This window comes from Hippopotamus amphibius, chromosome 2, assembly GCF_030028045.1.
Source record: "Hippopotamus amphibius kiboko isolate mHipAmp2 chromosome 2, mHipAmp2.hap2, whole genome shotgun sequence".
Lineage (NCBI taxonomy): Eukaryota > Metazoa > Chordata > Mammalia > Artiodactyla > Hippopotamidae > Hippopotamus > Hippopotamus amphibius.
This window is the reverse complement of record NC_080187.1, coordinates 4703926-4728808: the sequence shown is the minus strand read 5'-3', so window position 1 is coordinate 4728808 and position 24883 is coordinate 4703926. Positions and strand designations below refer to the sequence as shown.

General features: G+C 55.2%; 1 protein-coding gene across 1 annotated transcript in view; it reads left to right on the top strand.

Annotated features, from left to right (window-relative positions):
• The window catches only part of NTNG2 (netrin G2), a 68421-nt gene that overhangs the window by 10950 nt on the left and 32588 nt on the right, over window positions 1-24883 (top strand). The window contains exon 3 of the mRNA XM_057722736.1: window positions 15712-16355. Coding sequence (XP_057578719.1) covers window positions 15712-16355 — 644 coding nt within the window. The remainder of the gene's footprint in view (window positions 1-15711; window positions 16356-24883) is intronic.

Here is a 24883-nt window from a genome sequence, read left to right as displayed (position 1 = left end):
TTGCACATAGCAGGTGATAAAATAATGCTGGTGATAATTATGCCTCATCTCAAGTAGCTGGTGCAGTGTGGAAGGTGTCTTAGAGATTATCTAAACCAGAGGAACCCCGATATCTATAAGCTCATTGCAGTGGAACCAACTGCTCAGGGGAAAGTGGGTGCCTGGAACCTGGCTGCTGGTGCCCTCTGCCCCCGCCCGGGGCCCTTGAACCACCACCCACGGACGTCCTAGGGCTCCTGTGAACACAATATGAAACTACTAATAGAATCCAACTTCCACCCTGTTTCCTACATGGGGAACTGAGGCCCAGCAGGATGGACTGACTTCCTTGGGCCCCAGCAAGGGAGCAGCAGACTCGGGAGTTTCAACCACGTAGACCATGGGCTCTCCCACAGGAGTGGACTGGAGCCCTGGGGCATGAGGCCTTCCACACCAGGTCTCTGTCCATCTACTTACATCCTGGATCTGACCTCATCTGACCACTGGGAGGCCTGCCAGTGGGTGCCAGAGCTACACCTTCAGGGCAGGTGTGGCCATAAGGCTAAAGTGTGCTCTCTGGCCTGCTCAGGTGAGCTCTCACACCTGTGTGTGGCCCCTGGTGATTGCGCCCTGATTAGAGCTAAGACCCCTGCCCTGGCCTGTCCACAAGCGATGGTCCTCCTTGCTGTGGCAGCGCCGTGAAAGATGGACAGGGAGGGGATGTTTGTGGCACTGACATTGGGCTTCGGGTTCGTGTGGTCCAACCCCCGCCCTCAGCTGGGAGCCTCAGGAAGCAAGAGCCAGGGATACAGTCTTGCGTGTCTCACCACATGCTGGTGTTTCTTCCACCCACCCCGTCTCGTGGGTTTTGGCTTCCATTTCCTGAGGCCTCCTTGTGTGCTGGGCACCTGCAAAGCACTTTCTGTGCGTAGCGTTTGTGTTGTCTCCACAACACTGGGACAGGTATATTGCAAAAGAGGAGAGGGAGGCTCAGAGAGGTTGAGAGACTTGCCCAAGTTTGCACAGCAGCCACAAAGCCAGGATCTGCCTCTGGGGCCTTGACCGCTGTCCCCCCAGCCTTGTCAAAAGTCTGCATGGCTGTCCTCGGGGACCCGGGGTCTCAAGGTGCAGCCAACAGAGGTGCAACCACCTCACCTCTCAGGGTCTCATTGGTAGGAAGGAATTAAATCCTTGTCTGTGGATCCCTCCAGGTCTAGACGTGGGGCTTTCTAGAGCTGCCCCTCCTTTTAAGGGGCCCTGGGCCTGTCTTCAAGGACCTGGCCTCCTTCTCCCCCAGCACAGTTTGTCCTGGGGGCTTTGGGACAGTTTGGACCGGCTCAGCCCCGCATTCCAGCCCCCTCCTGCTGCCTGAGTCATTTGTCCACTTGACTCCAAGTGTCGACTAGGGAAATAAAAGGAAATGAAACGTGACCAGGGCATTTCCCCTCGGTCGTAGCAGAAGTCCGTTGTTGGGCAAAAGATGAAAAGGAGGAGGATGAGAGATGGAGCCTGCAGGTAACCCCAGAGCCCCCATCAGCCACAGCAGCAACTCCCCCTCCCCAACCTGAACCCACAGAAAGTGCACAGTGCCCATTTGAGGGACTGCAGGTTCGTGAATTGTCCCCTCAGTCTGGGGAATCAAGAGACAGTAAAGGCAGGTGACAGCAGAAGGAGAAGCCAGTGGCCAAAGGGCACGCCCTGTTCCCACTCAGGCACCATCTAGAACCCCTTACCAACAGCGCCGGGGCTGGCGTCGTGCTGGGTCTGGGCTTCTGCGGACCAGGTTCCGTGCTGGATTGGCTGCCAGGGGCTGCGTGCCCTTGGGCCTCGTCCCCTCACTTTGGGATGTAAATTTCCTGCCTTCACTGGAGGGGGTCTATATATTCAGCCTTGAGGCCCCACTGCATTCCCAGATTTTGTTTCTGGCTTTTGGGACTTTCACACTTAGAGAGAAGAAGAGGAAGAGGCGTGTAGAGAGCAGTAACCTCCCAGGCACTGAAGGACACAGAGGGGACCGACCAAGGCAGGACACCAGCCACACCTCAGCTGCAAAACCCCAGAGCAGGGCCTCCTACTTTGGAGGAGTCACAGCCCCTTTGAGAATCCATGGTGCTCTTCCTAGAACTATGTACACACGTGTGCGCGCGCGCACACACACACACACGCACACACACACACACACGGTTGCCAACACTCACAAGGCTTCCCAGACCACCAAGTCCGCCTGCAGGCCCCTGTGGTCTCTTAAGCTCAGAAAAATCACTGTTTGTCTTCTTGTAACTGACTGATCCTGTTGTCTGAAGATTTTTTCTTTTTTTTTTTTATAAATTTATGTATTTAATTTTATTTATTTATTTTTGGCTGTGTTGGGTCTTTGTTGCTGCACATGGGCTTTCTCTAGTTGTGGTGAGTGGGGGCTACTTTTTGTTGCGGTGCTTGAGCTTATCATTGCCGTGGCTTCTCTTGCTGTGGAGCACGGGCTCTAGGTGCGTGGGCTTCAGTAGTTGCAGCATGAGGGCTCAGTAATTGCGGCTCGCGGGCTTTAGAGCGCAGGCTCAGTAGTTGTGGCGCAAGGACTTAGTTGCTCCGCAGCATGTGGGATCTTCCCAGCCCAGGGATGGAACCCGCGTCCCCTGCACTGGCAGGCAGATTCTTAACCACTGTGCCACCAGGGAAGTCCAGAGGATTTTCTTGATTCCACATCCTCTACCTTCAGACCAGCAACAGCTTACATTTATTGAGTGCCTACTACATACCAAGCACTTGACCTGAACTTCCACTGAACCCACTCAGAACACTTACGACAGATCCTATATTTATACCCATTTTCCATATGAGGAACCTGAGGTTCAGAGAGGTTAAGCCACTTGCCGAAAGTCACACAGAGGAACCTGGCACCTCCACCCCAGGCTGCCTGGATCCTAGCTCCTAACCAGGCTGCTTATCTGACCTTAGGTGCTCTGAGTCTCTATCTCATGGTTAGATGGAGGCGGTCATTGTGTGTGCGTGTGTGCGTGTGTGTGCACACATGGCGTGTGGCCACGTGTGCTGGGGGAAGGTACCGTCCTGTCTGCCTCTCCTCCCCCAGCACGTCCCAGTAGCCTGAGCACGGAGGGCTGGGGAGGAGTGGCAGGAGTGTTTTGCCCACCCCCTCTGCCCTTTGAGACATGATGGAGTCTGCTAATCCACTTATTTGATAATTCACTTATTTCATGTCCATTTGGCAGTGCACGGGCTCCCACACACCAGCTCCGGGGAAGGCGAGGTGGCTCTGCCTGGAGGAATCTGATCTGTTTTTCTGGGGAAGGAGTGGGGGAAAAAATACACCCAAGAATGGACAATAATGGACCTAAAAATAGAATAGAGGGTGGAGGGAGTGGGGGGGGAGGGGGAACAAGGCGTCTGCCTTCTGCCTGCACCGGGCAGCCCTCCCCCTCCTACCTGGGCTCCCCAAGGGGCTGGCTGCCTTTCAGCCTGGGGAAGAGGCATGGGAAAGGCATGGGAAGGAAAGCAAGGCTGCGAGCCAGCTGCCACCCCAAGATGGAGAATTGTCCCATCGCAGGGTCCTCCAGGCCATGGCCTTGACCTTGTCTGCATGTCAGAGTCTCCTGGGGAGCTGTAACCAGCCAATGCCTGGGAAGGCAACTACCCCCAAGGGTCTGATGTGGTTGATCCGGGGTGCCTCCAGGCGAGTCAACATGAGAATGACTGTAAGGGGTGTCTCCACAGCAGGAAGTGCAGTTCAGATTGGGGGACTCTCTCCTCCTTTAGCCCCACATCTCCTAACCCTTGGGACAGCCTTCCTGAAGGCCCCAAACCCAGACAGGCAGCAGGGACTCCAGAGGATTGGAGAAGGCAGGGTCCAGGGAGCTGTGCTCTTGTCTCTGTCTGGGTCCCCATCTCACTTGAGTAGTCCTTGGCCGAGCCACACAGTGGACTCACCTGGGAGCTCTTAACATTCCCCCAATCTGCCAGGACTGCAGTCCCACCAGCTGCTGCCCCACTGCTACCACAGAGTCTCTGGGATGGGCCTGGGCCGAGGATTTATTCAAGCTGGTCCCAGGGTGCAGCCAAGTTTGAGAACCAGCATTTCAGTCTTGCCCAGGACGGCACTGCATCCCTTCCAGCTATAAGCATCTTGTCTTTTCCTCTCAATCATCTTATTTTTTTGAATTCAAAGACCAGAGGGGGTGAGAGGCTGCTCTCAGAATGTTTCCTTCTATCTGAGCTGCAGGCGCCCCATCCTTGCTTTGGCTTCCTGGGACCTGAAGGATGCTGGCTGCCACCTTGCCCTTTGTTTCCAGGTTCTTAGCCTCTCTTTCTGGAAGGAGGCTGCCCGGCCAGAGTCAGGGCTTTCCCTGCAGCTGCTAAATGTCAAGGCTGCCTGCTGGCTCCAGGCCTCCCCTTTGGCCTTATCTCCTGCTCCCCACCAGGCTTCTGGTCCAGCCAAGTACATTAACCCCTCTCTCCCTGTGGCCCTTGAACATCTTGTCTAGCCCTTTGCTTGATCCCACTACATAAGGCATCCTTCTCGCATCCAGGTCAATTCTCCCTCCACCTGCCCATATCCAGCCCACTCATCCTTCTGGGCATGTCCTCCTGAAACCCCACCTCCCCTAGGAAGCCTTCCTGACCTTCGCAGCCAGTTTCCCTCCAGGTTTGCCCTACTCTTGGTGGTCACAGCACAGTGGTCCATGCTCCCGTAAGGGGTCCAAGTGCCCAGGTTACTGCAGGTGTGACCTGGAGTCAGTGCCTGACCTCTGCGGGCCTCAGGCCCCTCACCTATAAAGCAAGGATGATGGTGAGAGCTGGGCTGACACCACGGCACGGGTGCCCTTCTTTGGATCAACTGCACCAGGCGCCCCAAACTGGCCGGGCATCTGAGTCGCTGCAGGGGGTTTTGATTGGTTGGTTGGTTGGTAGGTTGGTTCGCTTTCCATCTGGGGCAGAATTTCTGGTCTTAGGGCCCAAAAATATTTTTATCCCTTTCCCCTTCCCAAGGATTCTGATGGGTGGCCAGGTGTGATGGCTGCTTCTTCAGGGCCATCTTGCACTTTAGAAACTGTTGTTGAACAAGTGAAGGAATAAATGAACGAAACCTTACCAGCTCAGCCTCGCCACTCCCATCCCCACCAAGGGCTTCATCCATAGAGCAATGAACCTGTCCAGATGTGCCCGGGGGCGGGTCAGGTCCAGACACCTCTTCCTCTTTCCTCTACCCGGCCACTTCTGGACTCCTCAGAGACCAGCGAGAAGAAACCCGACCAAGTCTTGGCTTGTGTCTGTTGGCACAGGCAGGCCCCATCTGTCTAGGTGCTGTGTCCACTCCTGAGACCTTTTCAGTGTGCAGGACAAGGAGAGGGGACCCACCCAGGAGGGGGAGTCACTCTGCAAACCTTAATGAAGCATCTTGCATGTGACAAGCCCTGCCCCTGCCTTCACGGAGCACACGGTGGCGAGGGGACCACACAGTAATTAACCAGTTTCTAAGGAAAACCAAGTGCCCATCTCGGGGAGGGAGGCGGTGCCCAGGATGCTCTCTGAGGAAGGGAAGGTTAGCAGTTACACCACCTGCAAAGGGGTGGAGGGGAGGAGTCCAGCCAGAGGAGGATAAGCCCAGGTGGAATACCGGCTGGGTGTCAAAAAAAAGAAGAGACTCGAAGGTCCAAAACAAGGTGGGAAGTTGGCCTCGATAAGATCATAAAATGATTTGTAAGAATTTTGTATATGTTTTGTAGACAAAGACATCCGTGGCACAAAAGTTCATTTCATCTGCCTTAAACCAAGGAATGAGCCTACAGGAAGAGGCAGGGTAGCATAGTGGGCTCTTTATGGAGCACATATTTTGGAGCTTCTAACACCAGTTCTGCCCTTTGCTCAGCAAAGACCCTATCGGTTCTTCATTTTCTCCATTTTGAAAATAATGATTAGGATTGTTGTGAATAGAGAAAAGGAAATTTCACATGAAAAATCACGACCTCAATGTCTGGTGCTAAGAAAAATACTCAGTAGGGAAGTTTAAAAAGGGAAAACGGAAGCAAGGCAAGATATGTGAGAGGTGGGCGAGGTGGGCAGAGGCAGGACCAGCTAGGATTTGGAATTTGTCCGAAGGGGGTGCTATGGGTGCAGCAGGGGAGCTGAAACACATGGGTGTTTTCTAGATAGTGTCCGGTGGCAGGTGGGGGCAGGGGGGATGGAGGGGTTGGTGGTGGCAGGGCAGGGGTGGACGGAGCAAAGGTTAAGGGAGAGGGCTGCTGTGCTCAAGCTTCAACCTCAACCCTCTTGGACCCTCCGCTTTCAGCCAGTGGCCCCACCAGCCCTGGGCCTCTTTCAGGACCTCTGAGGCCCCATTGCTCTTCAGCAAGAAAGGCAAGGGCACCTCTCAGAGGGCAGTAGAGGGGATCTGCAAGGGCCCCGGGGATCTGGGCTCCCCTGAGCGCTATAGCCGGGCCCCTCGGAGGGGGCCGCTCGCCACCCTGCCCCCCACCCCACCCAGCACTGCATCCTCTAAGCCGTTTTTTTCCCTCCGTGATAAAATATTCATGTCAGCAGAGCAGGTCTTCTTTGGGAAGGCTGCCTGTGTCTAGCTTCTGCTTTGCCCAAGCTTTTAAAGAGCAGGACGCTTTTCCTACTCTCTAAGCATTTTCTAAGTCCTGAATCAATAATGCACTTTACCCGGCTTCTCTGGATGTAGCTTTTCTTCCTCTCTGCACCCTTCCTCCCACTCTGCCCCGGTTTCTCTCTCTCTCTTTCTCTCTTTCCTTCTTTCTTTTGTCCTTCCGTCTCTCCTGATTTACTTTTATTTACTTTTTTAAAAGAAGTGTTCAACAAAAGTGTTGAGCTGTTTGGGTGGTGAGCCTCGGATGGGGAGTGGGGGTGGGCAGACGGGGAGAGAGGATGGAGAGAGGCCGGGGCAGCTGCCAGGCAGGTGGTTCCTTGGGTGAACAGGTGGAGACTGTGTGTGCCGGGAGGAGGAGGCAAGGAGCAGCTGAGCTTTCCCGCTGGCCCTGGTGGGGAAGCGTTTGAGCTCCTGGCATGGGGGAGGAGGAGGGCTTGGGCTAATCCAGCCTCTCACTCTCCTTTTTCTAATCAATTAGAAAATGTTTACAGCATTACCAGAGACAACAGGACAAACACGTAGAAGAAAGGGGGCCTGGAGCAAAGGAAATATGCAGAGTGTGAGTCAAAATACATCACCAAACTTTCTAAGGAGCCAGCAGTCCAGATTGGCCTATGTGCTTTTTATAGTAATGAGTTCCCTGTCATGGGGGGTATGCAAATGAAGGGGTGCCATCCCTCGTCTGAGACAGATGCCTTTGTGGATCTGGTCAGTTATGTGGTACCCGGTGAGGGGCTAGGATACAGCGGGTGCCTGGTAGGGGCAGGCCACAGGGAGCAACCCAGGCACTCTTCAGCTGGGATAGAATTTCCCACCCTAAACATTCCTAGAAATCTGGCCGTGGGAAGAATCTACATATGCCCAGGACCAAGTGAACTATATCTTTTTCTTTTCTTTTTGTTTTTTTTAAGGAATACAATTTTGAGTTCCTGGAGAGATTAACCCTTGTCTAGCCAGAGCCTTGACAAGACCCTGCCCCACCCCCTCTGGCTGTTCAGCTGATGGACAGCCATTCCGGGTCCGCAGTGGCGGCAAGCAGTGCTCGGTGCTGCACCCCTGCCCGTCTCCCGGACAGCTCGTCCACGGGGCAGCCCCCTGACTTGGGTCATCAGAAAGCCCTGCTGGCCGGGTCTGTCGGGGAAGCCAGAGTCGGGGCGAGGAGGATTGAGGAGCTGGGTCCCTGCCCGGCTGCTAGAACAGCACCTGGGCTGGCCACTTCCCACCCCCCTCAGGGACCACACCATCCTCCCTGGATGATGCCAGGTGGGTCGCTTACCCTCTCTGAGCCGCACCGGAGCCGTGGGATACAGTGAGGCGCATTACGAAGGGCGCGTTGGGACTTCCCTGGCAGTTCAGTGGTTAAGACTCTGCGCGTCCACTGCAGGGGGCTCGGGTTCCGTGCCTGGTCGGGGAACTAAGACCCCACATGCCCATGCAGCGCAGCCAAAATATGGGGGAAAAAAAAGAGGAAGGGCGTGTTGAATAACTTCTCCACAGATACCATCCTGAGATCCAACAGTCAAGGATGCTCACCGAGTTTGGAAATATTTATCAAATGCTGCTGTGTGCAAATCACTGCAGGGGGCAAGGGTGGCCAGGGTGAGCCAGACTCGGCTCCTGCTGTCCCAGAGTCCAGTCTCAGTCACGGAAGGTTCTGGAAGGAGGTGAATGTGGGCAGGGTTGAAGTGAAAGGGGGCCTGGAGCAGCTGCAGAGCTGAGCTGTGTTTCCTTGAATCACGGCCAGGCCATGCCAGGCTCAGGAGGTGGCCTGTGACTATGGGTCCGAGGCGGACACTGGACCAGGAGATGCCCACCTTGGCTGGCACAGGGTCAAGGTCAGGGCCTGGGTCTGGGTTGGGGGGCATCACTGTGGCTTCTGGAGACTCATTGCCAGGATGGATGAGCCATGGAAAGATGCCTTCCCCTGCCTCAGTGATGGCCAGGCTGGGAAGAAATGGCTCCAAGGAGAAGCAAAACCCGAAAAATACAAGAGGAGCCTCCCTGGCCAGCGGCAGCTTCAGCTCTGAAATAACACACAGGTCAGTTTCCGCTGATTCACGAGCAGAGAGGGGTGACCTTGCTGCTGTCCAGGGCTTTTGCCCGAAAAGAAACCGAAAAAGGGAAGGGAGAGAAGCCTGGGGCGGGGGGAGGGGGAGTGAGAGGCGGAACAGGGATCAATGAAACCACAGAAGGAGAAAGGGGGGCAGGTTGGGGGGGGGCCGCAAGAGAGGCGCAGAGGGAGGGAGGAGAGAGTTAGAGACCTCAGGGCACTAGAATTAGAATCAGCTCCCAACAGAATCTCCGTTTCCGATTTGTTAATAATTTATCCCCGCTGCAACTTTTCTTACCAATAAATAGGAAATAATTTGTTAACGAGAATTCCCCCGGCACCCTGGCTTTCTCCCTGGGATGAGGGGGTGGGGATGTGTCTCCGCGTCCTTCCTGCCAATTGGTGTGGGGGGACGGAGGAGCTTGGACTTGGGGAGGTCAGAGTCAGAGCTCAGTCATTGCATGAACAGGGAAACTGAGACACGGGCAGGGCAAGGCCCCACCCAAGGTCACACGTGAGATTAAGGACAGTCTCCGGGATCCCAAGTCCATGACCCCATGGGTCAGCGCCCAGGCCCAAAGAGTTCCCCCAAAGTTCTAGAAGCATCATCCAAGGTGGGGGGGGGGCTGGCTCCGCTGTAGGTTGACCCCCCCCCCCACTCTTGCTCCTGCCTAAGTCCTGTTCTGTGAGACGGAGCTGTGCTGCCTCACCGTCCCCTAAGCACCCCACCGGGGTCCCCAGGGACGGCCGTGCTCCGTGTCCTCACCCCGGCTCCCCTCGCCCAGGGCTCTCCCTGGCAGCCCCTCACCCCATCCCCCGCTTGCCTCCAGCCTCCCACGGGCAGATGCCCCAGCCCGCCCCAGCTGAGGTTGACGGGGCTGAGGATGAGACTTCAGCTCGGCAGACAGGTTCAAAAAAATCTGTCAGCTGCTAAACTGTTCCCTGGGCCCGCCCACACGCCTCAGTGGCACCCAAGCCTCAGGGGAGGGGCGCACGGCTGGGGTGCCAGCGGCCCTTCCCTTCTGGGTGAGGGGCACAGTTTCCTGACTTGTCTCTGAGCCTGACACCCTGGCTTCTTGTCCCACCTCGGCCACTGGGGAGCCCTGTGACCTTGAGACGCTACTCAGTCCCCTTCCTCTGCAGAATGTAGGTCAAAGGACCCCCTCCTCCTGGATAAAGCACACGCAGTGCTCAGCACGGCCGTGGACCTTGCCCTCGGCCCAGGCCATGGAGCTGGTGATTCATGGTGCTCTCCCGACACCCACTGTCCACGAGCCTGGGCCACGCAGAGTGTTTGCCATGGGGCAACTGGTGCAATGCTCAGGACCGCCCGTGACGTCGGCACTCGCAACCTCACTGGACCTTCATTCACTGGACAGAGCTTTCCCGAGTCCCCAGGGCGGGCCAGGGTCTGGGCTGCGTTGGGGAAGGAGGTGGGGAGGCCACCGCCCCCCTGGGGCTTCCCCTGAGTTGGGACCCTGAGCCTCACAGCAGCGGGGCGACCCTGCTCCAGCGGCCAGTGAGAGGCCGGGCCGCGGTACCTGCTCTGCCTGTGGCCCGCTGCCCCGCAAAGACCCACACTGGCTTTGGCGGCATCCAGCCGTGGTGGGAGTTTGTACCCACAAGGGTTTGCATGGCAAGGCCAGTCTGCATGACGTTGTTTATTCCTCCTCCTAAGACTTGGTTACAAGTCCAGGGACTGCCCCTCCACGAGCTCCTTGGTTAGGGACCCAGAGACCCAAAGAGCTAGACGTCCCCCGGGAAGTTTACCTCCATCCCTGCTAACAGTCAGCTTTCCCACTCGATGATATTTTTTGCTGATAGCTTGTCTCTGCTGTTTACAACCTGGCCTCTGACTCCAGCTGCACCCCTTGTACAAGAAAAATAACATAAAAGCAAAAGCATTGAAGAGACTGTGGCAAGGTCTCTTCAACGGAAAGCCTGGCATGAAATGTTCCTCTGTAGAATAGTTGGTCCAGGTGACTCTCGCCCAGTGTCTGTGGTGGAGATTTGTCCCCACCCCATTCTCTGCTGGTGCTGGTGTCCAGGCTGACTGCCTTCCCCTCGCCCTGCACCGTGGCCTTCACCCCTCCAGCTACACTGCCCCACTTTGCAGGTGACTTGCCTTTGTGTGTCTGTAGAGACAGATGAGCGGCAGATATGATGGGCTCGGTTTCCCCAAGATTTCCTTGCTGGAGTCCCACAGGGTCCAGAGGAAGGGATGCAGGGCCGGCAGGACTTGGTTTCTCGTCTGGGAAGTGGAGATGCCCTACCTCCTGGGGGTGCTGGGAGGATGCGGCTGGGAGGATGTGCTAGTGCCCAGCCCACCCTGGCCCATGGTTGGCAGGCATTCGGAGAATGTCACGACCATCATGCTCTTTCAAGCCAGCAGTCCCAAAGGTGGCCATGTGCGAAGTTCCTGGCTTCCCCATGAAGGAGCCAGGGGCCCCTCAGCCTTACTTCTTACCCCAGAAGGTTACTGGGAAAGCCCTTGACCTAGTGTTCATGAAGCTGCTGTTTCATAATACTTGCTACCGTTTGGGGACATTTCGTAGGTATTTCATCCAGATTATGTCACATGATATTGGAAGAGAAACTAAAGACTCAGAGAGGCAAAGCAACCTTCTCAAGGTTACACAGTCTCAAGGGATTGAGCTGAGATTAAGCCCAAGGCTTTTAGACTCCAAAACCAGTTTCCTTAGCTGCTCGACCCCAAAACAGGCTTCCTAACTGGGGAGACGGGGCTCCATGAGTCCCCTGAGTAGAAAATGTGGTGTGTTACATTTTCCCAGAGAAGGTCCCAAGGCTTTTAATCAGGGTATGATGATAATGATGATGATGATGATTTTGGTGGTACTGATGAAATGTCTAAAGAAACAATGAATACTTTTGATAATATTGAGGTCATCCTGAGAAGTTAGGGGTGTGCCCCAAATATCCCTGGCTCTTTCTCCACGGTATCAGGCCACTTAATCTTGACGGTTTGTTTCATTATTAGTTAATCTGACCTCATAGAGACAAGTGGAAATGTGCAGACCTAGGAGGCTGGCAAACGCTGGCCCTCCCGCCGGCGCCTCGCTCACACACACGGCGATCAGCCGTCAGATGCAGCAGCGCTCAGGATGCGGGGCTTGGCGGGGCACCGGGCTCTGTACCCCAGGCTCGCTCCTCGGTATCCTCCCTAGTGAAGAACGGGGGGAGACGACAGCGTGAGCCACGGGGCTTGGGAAGGACCATGGGCACGAAGCCGCCTTCAGCAGGAGGCACGCTGGCCCCTACATGGTTAAATGGAGTTCCGAGATCTTGGGGTGGGAGGCGGTGGAAGAAAGAGACATAGGCGATGGCTTGGGATTTATGTACTGTACTTGCTGTTGATGAAGCCTGCTCCGCAGCAGGCGCGGGGCTGGCAAATCACAGGCTGATTCATTAGTTTCTGACCATCTGCTTCCCGGGCCGGGGGCGGGGGGCCCGGGGGCCCTGCGGGTTAGGGCAGCTTGGCGCCGGCAGCCGGGTTGGAGCCCCCCGTCTCTTGGCAGAGCTGGCTGTGTCAGTCTTCCTGATGACAGACAGGCCGGGGTGCCGCTGGGGCTGTGAGGGATCCGGTGTCCCACCAGAGGCCGGGCGGGGGGGGGGGGGGGGGACGGTAGGCAGAGGGATGGAGAAGGACCAGGGCGGGGAAGTCCCTGGTAGTCCAGTGGTTAGGACTCTGCGCCCTCCCTGCCGAGGGCCCAGGTTGGGTCCCTGGTCGGGAAACTAGGATCCCACAAGCGGTGTGGCCAAAAAAAAAAAAAAAAGAAGGTCCAGGGGAGAGGTGAGGGGCAGCTGGTTCCCACAGCTGGGGGCTGAGGGCAATCATATCACCATTCCCTGTGACATACTGCTATTAACCTAATTATCACTCTGTTAACAACTAACTAATAGGAAGACGGGAATAACTATAACGTAGGGAGTGGTTATTGAGGTCCAGGCCCTGTACGGAGGCGTCGCCGCACTGTCCCCGGTAAGCACACTGACCGCCCTGTGCTGAGTGATAGGAACGGAGTTCAAGTGAATCAGGCCAGGAGGGCTTCCTGGAGGAAGTATGTGGGGGAGGGTTCTAAAAACCTGGAGGAAGGAAAGTGGCTGCAGGGGCACAGGCTCAGAGGTGAGAGGGGATGAGGCCGCCGGGGAAGAGGCCCAGCTTCAGTGCTGGGAGGTGCCAAGTGGGCAGAGTAGCGTGATGCCCCCTGGTGCCAGCGTCCTGAGAAGCGGGCTGGTGCAGGAGGGCCCCAAAGAAAGGGTCTGGCAGTTCCTCCCACCCTGACTCACCCTCTGCTCACCTGGGGTGAGGCATGTATTAGTTTACTAGGGCCTGAGCGGCTTACACCACAGAAATTTATTTTCTCAGGTTGTAGAGGCTGGAAGTCCAAGGTCAAGGTTTGATCCTTGAAGCCCAACGCAGGTTGGTTTCTTCCGAGGCTTCTCTCCATGACTCGCCGATGGCCCCCTCTTGCTGCGTCTTCACGTGCTCACTTCTCTGTGTGCACCTGCCCCAGGTGTCTCTCTGCATGTCCAATTTTCCCTTCTTGTTAGGACGCCGGTCAGACACCACCCTAACGACCTCATTTTAATGTCATCACCTTTAAAAGCCCTATTTCCAAATACAGTCACATTCACAGGTACTGGGGGTTAAGACGTCAGTCTATGAATTGGGGGGCGGACACAATGTAGTCTGTGATAAGGTGCCAGGTGCAGTAGAAGAAGGGGAAGCTGTGAAAAGAGGGTGACTGCTGGGTCGGGGCGGGGAGGATGCACACATGCGTGCAAACTGTGTCCTCTGGTCCCTGATGTCCAGGTGTGAGCTCTGGGACGGCTGAGGGCCTGGGAGGGGGCTGTGTGCCACAGCCTGGCCTGTCTCCTCCAGCCCCGCAGCCTGCTCCCCTCTCATCACCAGGCCTGGCCTCTGCAGGCCATTGAGCCATCCCCATGGGGCCTCTGAGCCCCTCCCCATTCAGGGCGACATCGCAAGATCACCCAACTGGAGCACGAGGAATCTCGGACCCCCAAGGGCCGAGCCAAGCCCCTCTCCCTGCTGTGTTTTGTGTGAGGTCCCCAGAGTTTCAGGACACCCCTGAGGTTGTCCAGGACGGAAGCGGGGCCATGCTCAAACCCCTCCCACCCTCAAGGAGGCCTAGGCCAGTCCTGCCCCCCTTGGGCTTCGGGGTCCCCGTGTGCTCAGCGAGGGGGTGGCCTCGATGCCGCACCCCTTCCACCTCAAGTTTTCCAGGTCCTGGGAATCAGCAGGGCTGGCCAGGTGGCAGGGACAGTGGCTCCATGGGGGACCCAGGACAGAGCTATTTTGGTGGAACCTGTCTCAGTAAATCCCAGAGCCAGCCTGCCCCCCGAGGATCCCTGGGTGGCCCAGGAACTGGCCGTCCACTAACGGGCTTCAAAGGTGATGGGCTGAGGTCGCTGCAGGGATGCCGGCTGAGCCCCTCAGGTGACAAGGCGCCCACTCCCCTGGGAGCCACATGCCTCATTTTAGGATGGGAGCTTTAACTCAGATCCAAGCTGCTTTGTTTCTGAGCAAACCAGGAACCTGAAATATTCATCAAAAGGAGCTCCAATTGGTCTGGGGCGCGTGCGGTTCTTAGTGACAGTTTTTCCTTTTAATTAACAGACTTTATATTTTAGAGCCGTCTCAGGTTTACACACATGGAGCAGACAGTCCAGAGAGCTCCTGAGACCCGTTTCCCCACACAGTTCCCCCGTTATTAACAGCCGGCGTTAGCGTGGTGCCTTTGTTAACACGGATGTATACTTATTAACACAAGTCCACGCGGACAGGAGGGTTCACTCTTGGTGGTGTACATTCTGCGGGTTTTGACAAATGTATCGTGTCACTTCTCCACCGTGACAGTGTCATACAAGATGGCTTCACTGCCCTAAAAATCCCCTGGGCTCCCCCCATTCATCCCTCCAACCCCGGGCAACCAGCGTGTTGGTGACATTCTCAGGCTTCCGGGTGAGTTCACGCAGCGGACCAGACCCGGGGGATGGATTTGAACTGTGGAGGAGCCCGCTGGGCCCAGGAGTGAACTGCCAGCTTTTGGGGGGTGGGGGGAGGGGGGGAGAGGAAGCACGTGGGGGCCGTGCCCTGCCTTCCCCAGCCAGTGTCCCCCGCTGGGCCTGTGCCAAGGACCTGGAAAGGACTTTCCCCAAGATGCACCCCCTCGAGAGGAACCCGTAAACACTCACCGCGCCCGGGCTGTGCGTGAGACAGACGCGCGTGCTGTGGGGACAGAGACAGCCGTGACCGTCATGCCTGTGACAGGCAGGCCAGGGTGTGGCCTCCAGCTCTTCCTAGCAGGGCTCGGGCAAGGGCCACCACCTTCCCGAGCTTCACCCCGAGCACAGAGCTAATACTCCCACACTGTGAGGACTGGCGGTAAGATAGTAACTAAACAGGAGAGAAACGCGATAGTGTGCCTGGCACCAGGTGGCCATGACTTTGACTTCTCCCACCACCCCTCCTGTTGCTACAGTTGTATTGTCTGAAGGGTCGGGAAGGCATCTCCATGCAGGAGACGCTTAAAGAGCCAAGAGTGTGAGTAGGAATTTGGAGGCAGAGAGTGTGGAAGGGCCTGTCGAGGAGAGGGAATGCCATCTGCAAAGGCTCAGAGGCACAGACACGCGAGGCTTGGAGGACACACGTGCTCATCTGTGAGGCCAGGAACGGTGGCTCCAGGTTTGGTGGGAGGAGGTCCAGGTCAATGTAAGAAAGGGGTAGGGCTTTTCCTCCAGGCAATGGGGAGCCATGGATGGCCTTGGAGCGGTGACGCGCGCCAGCTCCTCTTGAATGCTGTTGCTTAGAGCAGGAACAGGTGTATTTTCCTGGGAGGCCATAGAGCTGTGTGTCTTTATGGGCTTCGGAAAAGAGAGGTTCCTGGTACCCGGACATCAGAGCACAGGCTCTGGGATCTCTGGGGAGACACCTGGGCACGTGGTGGGGCCCGGGTGGGACCGAGGCTCCCAGGCCCCCCCCAGAGCAGCCAGTACCCACCCTGGTCTTCTTCCCCTGCAGGAGAACCCCTACCTGTGCAGCAACGAGTGTGACGCGTCCAACCCAGACCTGGCCCACCCGCCCCGACTCATGTTCGACAGGGAGGACGAGGGCCTGGCCACCTACTGGCAGAGTGTCACGTGGAGCCGCTACCCCAGCCCGCTGGAGGCCAACATCACCCTCTCGTGGAACAAGAGCGTGGAGCTGACGGATGACGTGGTGGTGACCTTCGAGTACGGCCGGCCCACTGTCATGGTCCTGGAGAAGTCGCTGGACAACGGGCGCACGTGGCAGCCCTACCAGTTCTATGCAGAGGACTGCATGGAGGCCTTTGGCATGCCTGCCCGCAGGGCCCGTGACCTGTCGGCGTCAGGTGCCCACCGGGTGCTGTGCACGGAGGAGTACTCGCGCTGGGCTGGCTCCAAGAAGGAGAAGCACGTGCGCTTCGAGGTGCGGGACCGCTTCGCCATCTTCGCGGGCCCCGACCTGCGCAACATGGACAACCTGTACACGCGGCTGGAGAGTGCCAAGGGCCTCAAGGAGTTCTTCACCCTCACCGACCTGCGCATGCGGCTGCTGCGCCCAGCGCTGGGAGGCACCTACGTGCAGCGGGAGAACCTCTACAAGTACTTCTATGCCATCTCCAACATCGAGGTCATGGGCAGGTAAGGCCAGGAAACAACCTGGTACCCAGGATGTTACCTGCTTCCTGGAATATTACCAGATACCTGGAATGTGACCTGATACCTGGGATGTTACCTGATTTCTAGGGTGTTGTCTGATACCTGGGATGTTACCTGGTACCCAGGATGTTACCTGCTTCCTGGAATGTTGCCAGATACCTGGAATGTGACCTGATACCTGGGATGTTACCTGATTTCTAGAGTGTTGTCTGATACCTGGGATGTTACCTGGTACCCAGGATTTTACTAGGTTCCTGGGACATTTCCTTATTCCCAGGATGTTACCTGTTTCCTGGGATATTACCAGATACCTGGAATGTGACCTGATACCTAGGATGTTACCTGTTTCTTGGCACGTTACCTAATGCCTGGGACATTACCTGGTACCTGGAATGTTACCTGGTGTTACATCAGAGGGGCTGCCTGTGTTTTTCCATGGAGGGGTGTGAATAATGGATGATAAATGTCCTCCATAGGGCCCAGGCTGCCTCTGGCCACAGGGTTGGGAGGTCTGGAGAGAATGGGTGGAGCTCAGAAGACCTGGGCAGTGTGGTTGGGGCTTGGGCGAAAGCCTGGTGCCCAGGAGGTACAGTGTAACTGTCTATTGACTCAGTGAATGGGCGCTGTGTCTGGGGGGGGTCCCTGAAGTCATCCTCAAGCTCCAGGATTTGCTAGAAGGACTCCCAGAGCCTAGCAAAGCTGTTATACTCACAACTGCTGTTGTTACAATGAAAGGGTACAGATTAAAATCGGCAACAGAGAAAGGTGCAGAGGGCAGGCTCTGGGAGACAGCTGTGCGGGCTTCCCGCATCATCCTCTCCCAGGGCAGCAACAATGTGTGACAAGGCGTGTGGAGTAGTGCCAGCCAGGGAGCTTGCCCGAGCCTGGGTGTCCAGGGCTTTAGTGGGAATGGGTCACATAGGCATGGCTGACTGCCCGTGTGGTGGACCTTGGCCCCCAATTCCTCGACCCACCGATCATGCTGATACTGTGTGGCTCGAGGCCACCGTCATAAATCATGTCATGGGCGTAAAGTGTCTGGCGTGGCCCGAGGCCCCAGGTAAACAAAGACACTCTTATTGGTCAGGACATTCCAAGGCTCAGAAGCTCCTCCCAGGAGTTGGTCCAGGGCCAGATTTTCTTTGGAATACGTAGCGTTTGGACAGCCAAACCTGCCGAGTTATTCCTTCACCCACAGATTTGGAGAAGGAGATGTTTTGAGGACACGTTGGCGGGGGGCAAAAGACCATCATAGGAGGTAAAAAATCAGCCTTCGTTTCCCAGGAACTGTTTAGATTGCAGATGATAAAATGGTTGCATGCTGTTTCAGATCACTTGTTCACTCGACAGAGGACGTGCTGGTCAGTAGGGGCGAGACCTTTATCCCAAGCCATGGATATAACAGCCTGGTCTGCCCTCCGGATTGAGGCTTGGGGGCCCCATCGCTGGTAACCAAGGGGTCAGGCATTAGGGCAGCAGCACATAACGCAAGGGCTCTCTAAGTGTGGCTCCTGGACCAGCAACATCAGTGTCACTTGGAAACTTGCTAGAAATGCAAATTCTCGGGCCCCGTGCCAGACCTGCTGTACCGCTTACGCCCGGGGTGGGGCCCCGCAATCTGTGTTTTAACAAGCTCTCCGGAGAATTCTGCCGCACACTCACGTTTCAGAACCGCTGGGGTGACAGGTGGGAGTAGGCATCCTGGAGCTAGATGGCCTGGGTTGAATTCCCAGCTCTGCCATCGACCGGCTGTGGGCCTCCGGACGAGGACCTCTCAGTGCCTCACTTTCCCCATCCGTAGAACAGGGAGAGTGACCCGCGTCCTTCTCTCACTGGATTGTGGTGCGTTAAATGAGTTAGAACTATCGATACTACGTGCCTGCCTTTGTTACATAGTAGTTTAATGTGTTTAGCACATAACACACACTAAAAAAAATGTTTATTGACTAAAATAAACAGTGGTCAAAATAATGGCTTCAGAGAGCTGGGGCAGGCTGAGAAAGGACGGAGTTGAGACCCAAAGGTGTGGGGCATAATTAGGGCCAGGAGCATGGCTTAGGCCAGCTGGGGCAGGGGCTGCACCAGAACCCAGCAGGGGCAACACACCCTGGGCATCTTTCCACAGCAGGCTCTGTAGACTGCCCGAGTGTATAATTACCGATGAGTGCAAAAACCAGTTTGCTGCATGCTGTGTAGCGTATAATCCCATTTTGTAAAATCTATAATATGCCTACACGCCTAATTTCTATGTTGAGATTGACATTGGAAAGAGGTCCGTTCAGGCACTGGAGCATCGTGGATACGGAGAAAATGCCGGAAGCTTGTGTACTAACCTCTCACTGTGATCGCGCCTGCGGAGTGGGGGTGGGCAGGGGCGGTGTGGAGCTTTGGTTTTCAGCTTCTGTTTGCATTTTATTTTACTTTGACTCTGTGTGTGGATTCCAGGTGGTCCAAGGCAAAGGCAAGCGATTCATGAGGTGGGGTCAAGTTCAAGGCCGGCAGGTGGCAGTGAGGCAGGTGCACATGCAGGGGCCTGTGGTTCTACAGGCGTGATTCCTAACCCTCCCTCACTTGGGGCAGGCTATTTTAAACAAAGAATGTTCTGGAAACCACCTGATATATGGCAGCTATTGTTGTAGCAGGGGTCAAGGATCAAGGTTGTGCTCCTGTCCCTCGGATCTGTGTCCAGGCTTTGGGCTGTTGGTCGTCGCGGTGACCTCTGCTGGCCCTGGGGATGCAGTGGTCTGATTTGTTTAAGACCCCCCCATTTGCTGACTCAACAATCTAGCAGTTTGGAGGTGGGAACCAGATCCCCACCCCTTCTAGGGGGCTGTGGCCCCTCTTCTGACCTCCTGGGGCTGTTTCAGGGGGCCCCTCATCTTCAGAGGTCTGGTCAAGGGCCCGCCTTCCACTTCATTAGGTGGCCCGTGCAGGGTCCTGAGGTCTGGGCCTGCTGCAGGGTCTGGGCTGGATGGTGACAGCCAGGACCTGTTGTGCCCCTTACCCCTCAGCCCAGGGTGAAGGTCATTTTTCTTTTAGGAGGGACTCTGAGATGCAGAAGTGGAGCAAATCTTATTTGGGAAGAGACAGAGGGACGGAGGGGGCAGGAAAGAGTCTCGGCTTCTCAGTCCCATCCAAATCAAGAGGGCTGTGCTGGTGCCATGTGACCTGGGGGCCAGGTGAGCTGGGTTCCAGCCCCGCCCCTCTGCACCCCTCTCAGAGCCTGAGTGTCCCACCTGTAACATGAGGACTGGGGCTGCCTGGAGCCTGTGCCTCCCTGGCAAGGTGGCAAGGCAGTCCCTACCCAGCAGCTCCCAGCTCCCGTTGGCACCCAGCCTCTGTGGGCAGCGGGAATTAGCCTTAGTGGTGGCGAAAGTACGCAATCAATTCCCGGATGAAGTAAGTACTCTTCAGGCAGCTGGCTGGCAGGAAAGCGGCAGCTTGGCTTATCGATTAATTAGGTCTGGTTAGGTGGTTCAACAAAGGGCTGTGACTTCCTCTGCTTTTCCTTTTTAAATTCCAGGTGGGAAAGTCCGGCTGTGCCAGGGAGCCAGAGAGGCCAGAGAGGCAGGATGGGGTAGCAAAGGTGGCCATGGGCCTGCCCAGATGATGCCCTTGGTGTTCCTGAGTAGGCACTTGGGGACCTGGGGGCTCTCGGGTGCTGGGATTTCAGACTGAACCTGTTCTGGCATTTGCTCGGAATTTCAAGACCCAGAGTTACATGACGCCTCCTCCTGTGGCCTGCTAACAATAGTAGCTGATATTTATTGAGTATTTGCTATGGGCTCCTTTGCTGTTGAGCAGTGAACTAAGGGCTCACATGCATCTTCTTAATCAACTGACTCCCCCATGGTTATTGAATCCCTAAGACCCCACAAGCCAGAGCATTGAGCAAGCCGGACCTGATCTCCATCCCATAGAGCATTCCCCACAGGGATGGCATTCCCCTCTACTTCATGTTTTGAGATAAGGAGGCCAAGGTCAGGGGACATAAGTAGATCACACAGCTAAACTGAACACCAGACAGCCAAGACCCAACCCAAGTATACCCAAGCTCAAGTCCATCTCTCTATGGAACCCAAAGTTCTTTGATACTGTGGTTGCTCCCAGCCCTAATGTCAGCTATTTCCAACTTCAACGGGGACCCAGGTGGGAGGGGGAGGCAGGAGTGGGCCTACAGAGGCCCCTGGCCCTGGGGGAGGGGGACGGAGCAGATGGAGAAGCCCAGGGCCCTGGGGATGAGGAACTGGTACAAATCAGGGGGTTAGAGGATAGGGGAGAGCAAATCGCAGCCCCACAGGGCAGGGGTTGGGGAAGCAAAATAGCCTCTGGAGGCCCCTGCCCGCCACCAGTCTCCCCTCCCTTTAGGACCAGGCAAAACAGCCTTCCCAGTCCTGCCTACTCTGCCTCTGAGATAAAGAGAAGAGAGGGGTCCCTCCGGTTAAGTTGCTCCCATTCGTGGAAGGCTGGGAGGGGCAGGAGCGATTTCCTCCTTCCACACACGGGGAAACTCAGGTGTGGACTGGGAGAGCGGCTGGATTTAACTGGGCGAGTCTGGGGCAGCACCAGATTTGAGGAGGAATGAGATGGTGCTTGAAGCAGGGACAAGGCCACTGCCTCCATCCCCAACACAGTGGTCAAGGGCATCCGACCAGCTTCACAGAGGAGGGCATCTTAAGATGACAGGCATACCCAACCCCACTGCTAAGAGCTCTGGAGCCCATAAGTTTGGGGCGAGGTCCAGAAGGCTTTATCGTCACAAAGCTCCTCATGGGAGTTGAAGAGGCGGGAAGCCCCAGGGTGAAGTTGGCATCATTAGACCAACCAGGGTATGAATCTTGCCTCCATCACCGATTAGCTGCCTCACCTTAACCTGTCTGAGCCTCAGTTTTCCCATCTGCAAAATGGAGATATGATAGAGACCTGACCAGCTTAGGGTGAAGCTTCAACAAAGTGATGTGTTTGAAGAGTTTACCCTAGTGTCCCATTCCTCTGGCTAGGCGGCCGCAGAGGTCAGGGTGAGAGGCAGACCAGCTATTGCCACATCTTCTGATGTTGTGCGAGAAGGCATGTAGCAGATATATTTGTGAAATCTCTTGCTTTTTGAAATCCTGGCACCTACCTCAGAGTTCTTTGAAAACCCTGTGCAGGTAAAACAGAACAGCCTGCAGTCCAGGGCAGCTCGTGAGCTGTCAGAGTGCCCCCTCTGCTCTGAGACTGTCCTCTCTTCTCACAGCTGTGACATCATAGCCCTGTAGCCATAGTGTTCCAGAGGCCCCTGGCAGGGCGGGCACCCTGGGATCCAAAGTGTGGGCAAACTCTGGCTAAACAGTCTTTTTTTAAAATAAATTTATTTATTTATTTACTTATTTATGTATTTATTTCTTTTTGGCCGTGTTGGGTCTTTGTTGCTGCGTGCGGGCTTTCTCTAGATGCGACGAGTGGTGGCTTCTCTTGTTGCAGAGCACGGGTTCCAGGCACGCAGACTTCAGCAGTTGTGACTCGTGGGCTTGGTTGCTCTGCGGCATGTGGGATCTTCCTGGACCAGGGCTCGCACCCGTGTCCGCTGCATTGGCAGGCGGATTCTTAACCACTGTGCCACCAGGGAAGTCCAGGACTCTCTTAGAGACAAGTGACAAGCCAGCTAGGCCTTAGCCAGCCAAGGATGGGAAAGGAAGAGTGAGTTCCCCATTCCTGGAGGTATTCAAGTGAAGCAGGTGGTGTTGGTGGGAGATGATGGAGAGAGGTCCTGCACATCAGATGAAGGTCCTGTGCACCTGATCTGTACACCATTAATTAAGTGAACAGGATCTACAGATACCATTTAAAAGTTTGGTGGGTGTGAGAAGCCACTGGCTTCCCCAGATGCTTCTGGGGTCCAGCTTCTCATCTGAGGCCCTGGGCCGGCCAGCACCCACCTGGTTTTCTCCTCCCTTGATCCCCTCCCCCTTTCTTGCCTTCTTATCTTCTTCCATAAACGTCCTGTCGCTATTGATCACCCAGTAACTGGAGATGGAGAGAACTCAGGATGAGAATAGAAACCACAGGAGGGAAGAAGGCTTTGTGCATGTGCGTGTGTGTGTTTGTGTGTAGGGCAGTGGTGGGGGGGGGGGATCAGAGAGAGCAGTGGCCTTTCCTCTTAGTGTACGTACTTGGCCCGCCCTCTTTCCAGTCTCTTGCATCACTGATTCACAGGAAACACCGGTGAGAAGGGGCGTGTGTGGTTTTATTCTGCTTGCACGGACTCTTGTAGCTCTGTGATCCCCACCCGAGGCGGGGGGCGGGGCTTCCTCCTTCAGTAACGTTAACTGTCATTGCTGAGCAGTTCTTATGGACCACGTGGCGTTCTGAGTCCCTTGTGTGTGTTTCTTCATTGAGCCCTGCGCCCTGAGGGTCGCCGTCCCCAGTACGTGGATGAGGAAACTGAAGCTTGGAGGTCAAGAAACAGATGGAGGTGCCCCAGTAGGGTGACTATTGCCAGAAAAACAGAAAACACCTGTTGGCGAGGATGTGGAGAAATTGGAACCCTCGTGTGGTGTCGTAGGAATGTAAAATGGTGCGGCCGCTGTGGAAAAATGTCTTTTGGTTCCTCAAAAAATTAAACATAGAATTCCCATATGATCCAGCAGTCCCACACCTGGGTATATACCCAAGAGAATTGAAAGCAGGAACTCGCATAGATATTTGTGCACCCATGTGCATAGCAGCATTCTTCACATGGCCCAAGGGTGGAAGCAACCCAACCATCCATTAGCTGATGATGGAGAAACAAGGCATGGTCTGTACACACCACGGAATAGTATCCAGCCTTGAAAAGGATTGAAATTCTGACACCTGCTACAATGTGGACAAACCTTGTGGAGTTTGTGCTAAGTGCTATAAACCAGACACAGAGGGACAAATCCTGCGTGAGTCCACATATGTAAGGCACCAGGAATAGGCAAATTCGTAGAGATGGAAAACAGGATACGGTTACCAGGGGCTGGGGGAGGGGGGCATGGGGAGTTGTTATTTAGTGGGTGTAGAGTTTCTGTTTTGGATGATGTAAAGGTTCTGGAAAAGAATATTTTTAAAGGTAATTCCATCTATTTATTTATTTGTTTTTATTTTTGGCCACATTGCTCAGTTTGCAGGATCTTAGTTCCCCGACCAGGAATTGCACCCTGGGCCATTGCGGTGAAAGCACTGAGTCCTAACCACTGGACTGCCAGGGAGTTCCCTGGAAAAGGATATTGATGGTAGTTGCACAATAACGTGAATGTACTTAATGTCATTGAATTATATACTTTAAAAAGGCAAGATAGTATGTTTTATGTCATGTATATTTTAATACACACACACATATGAAGAAGAAGAAATGGGTGGATGGCTTCCATGTTAAACTGTCCAGGCGCAAATCCTGGCTCAGGTGTGATCCTGGGCAAGTTTCTTAACCTGTCTATGGCGCCTTTCCCACCTCCATAAGTTGGAGATGATAACCAAGGGGTTTAAATGAAATAACCCACGAAGAGGTTCAAAATCGTGGCTGGGCCATGGTAAACATGTAGTAAGTCCTAGGGCCACCATTATGTCAATAAGACACCAGGATCACAGGACACACCCTGGAGGTCCTTCTACGGGGCCCATGGGCTTTGAGAAGGGTGGGCTTTAAGGGTCCTGGCCTCCCAGAAATATGTGCTAAGTGTTGTGTGGGTGTGCAGTCGGCCCAGGTGAGGGCCCCCCTTCATTCCATTGCCAAGGGGGTCCATGATCTCAAAATGTTTGGAGAGTCAGTTTCACGTCTGCTTTTTATTTTTTCAACCCAACATATGTGTTCCCCGTTCCTTAGGGACAGAGATTTTGTTAGGTGCCGTTTACATCCTTTAACCGAATCTGCCAAGCTTCCTGAACCATTGCCTCCCACCAAAGATGGGACGTGCGCAACATTGTCATCTGCTGAGACATGGGGTGGGGGCAGAGCTGGGGATGTGCGGGGTTGGGGGGTGTCCACTGCCAAGTGTGGCAGGGGGACCCATGGGGCGTTTATCCAGGCTCCTTTGGGTGCCTTTGGGCTGCTCACCTACCAGGTGTGGCCCCACTGCTGGTGGAAGGGAGCAGGAGGTGGGGTCCTGGGTTTGGCTGGGGTCTCAGAAGATGTGGGGGGCCCTGCAGGTGACTTAGGGATGGAATCACTAATAGTAATGCCTTCCGACAGTGCTGAAGAGAACCAGTGCCCCACCCCTTTCTTTTGCTGAGTGGGGAGGATATGCTTCTGAGAGTTTTGTTACTGTCGTATTAATTCATTCAACAAATATTTTTAAGGGGCACTTGAATTAGTTTCCTAGGGCTGCCAACACCAAGTACCAAAAATCAACTGGCTTAAAACAATAGAAATGTATTGTCCTCCTGTTCCGGAGGCTTCAAGTCTGCAATCAAGGTATCGCTAGGGCCATGCTCTCTCCGAAACCTGTTGGGAAGAATCCCTTCTCCTGACTACTGGGGGAGCCAGCATCGTTGGCATCCCTTGGCTG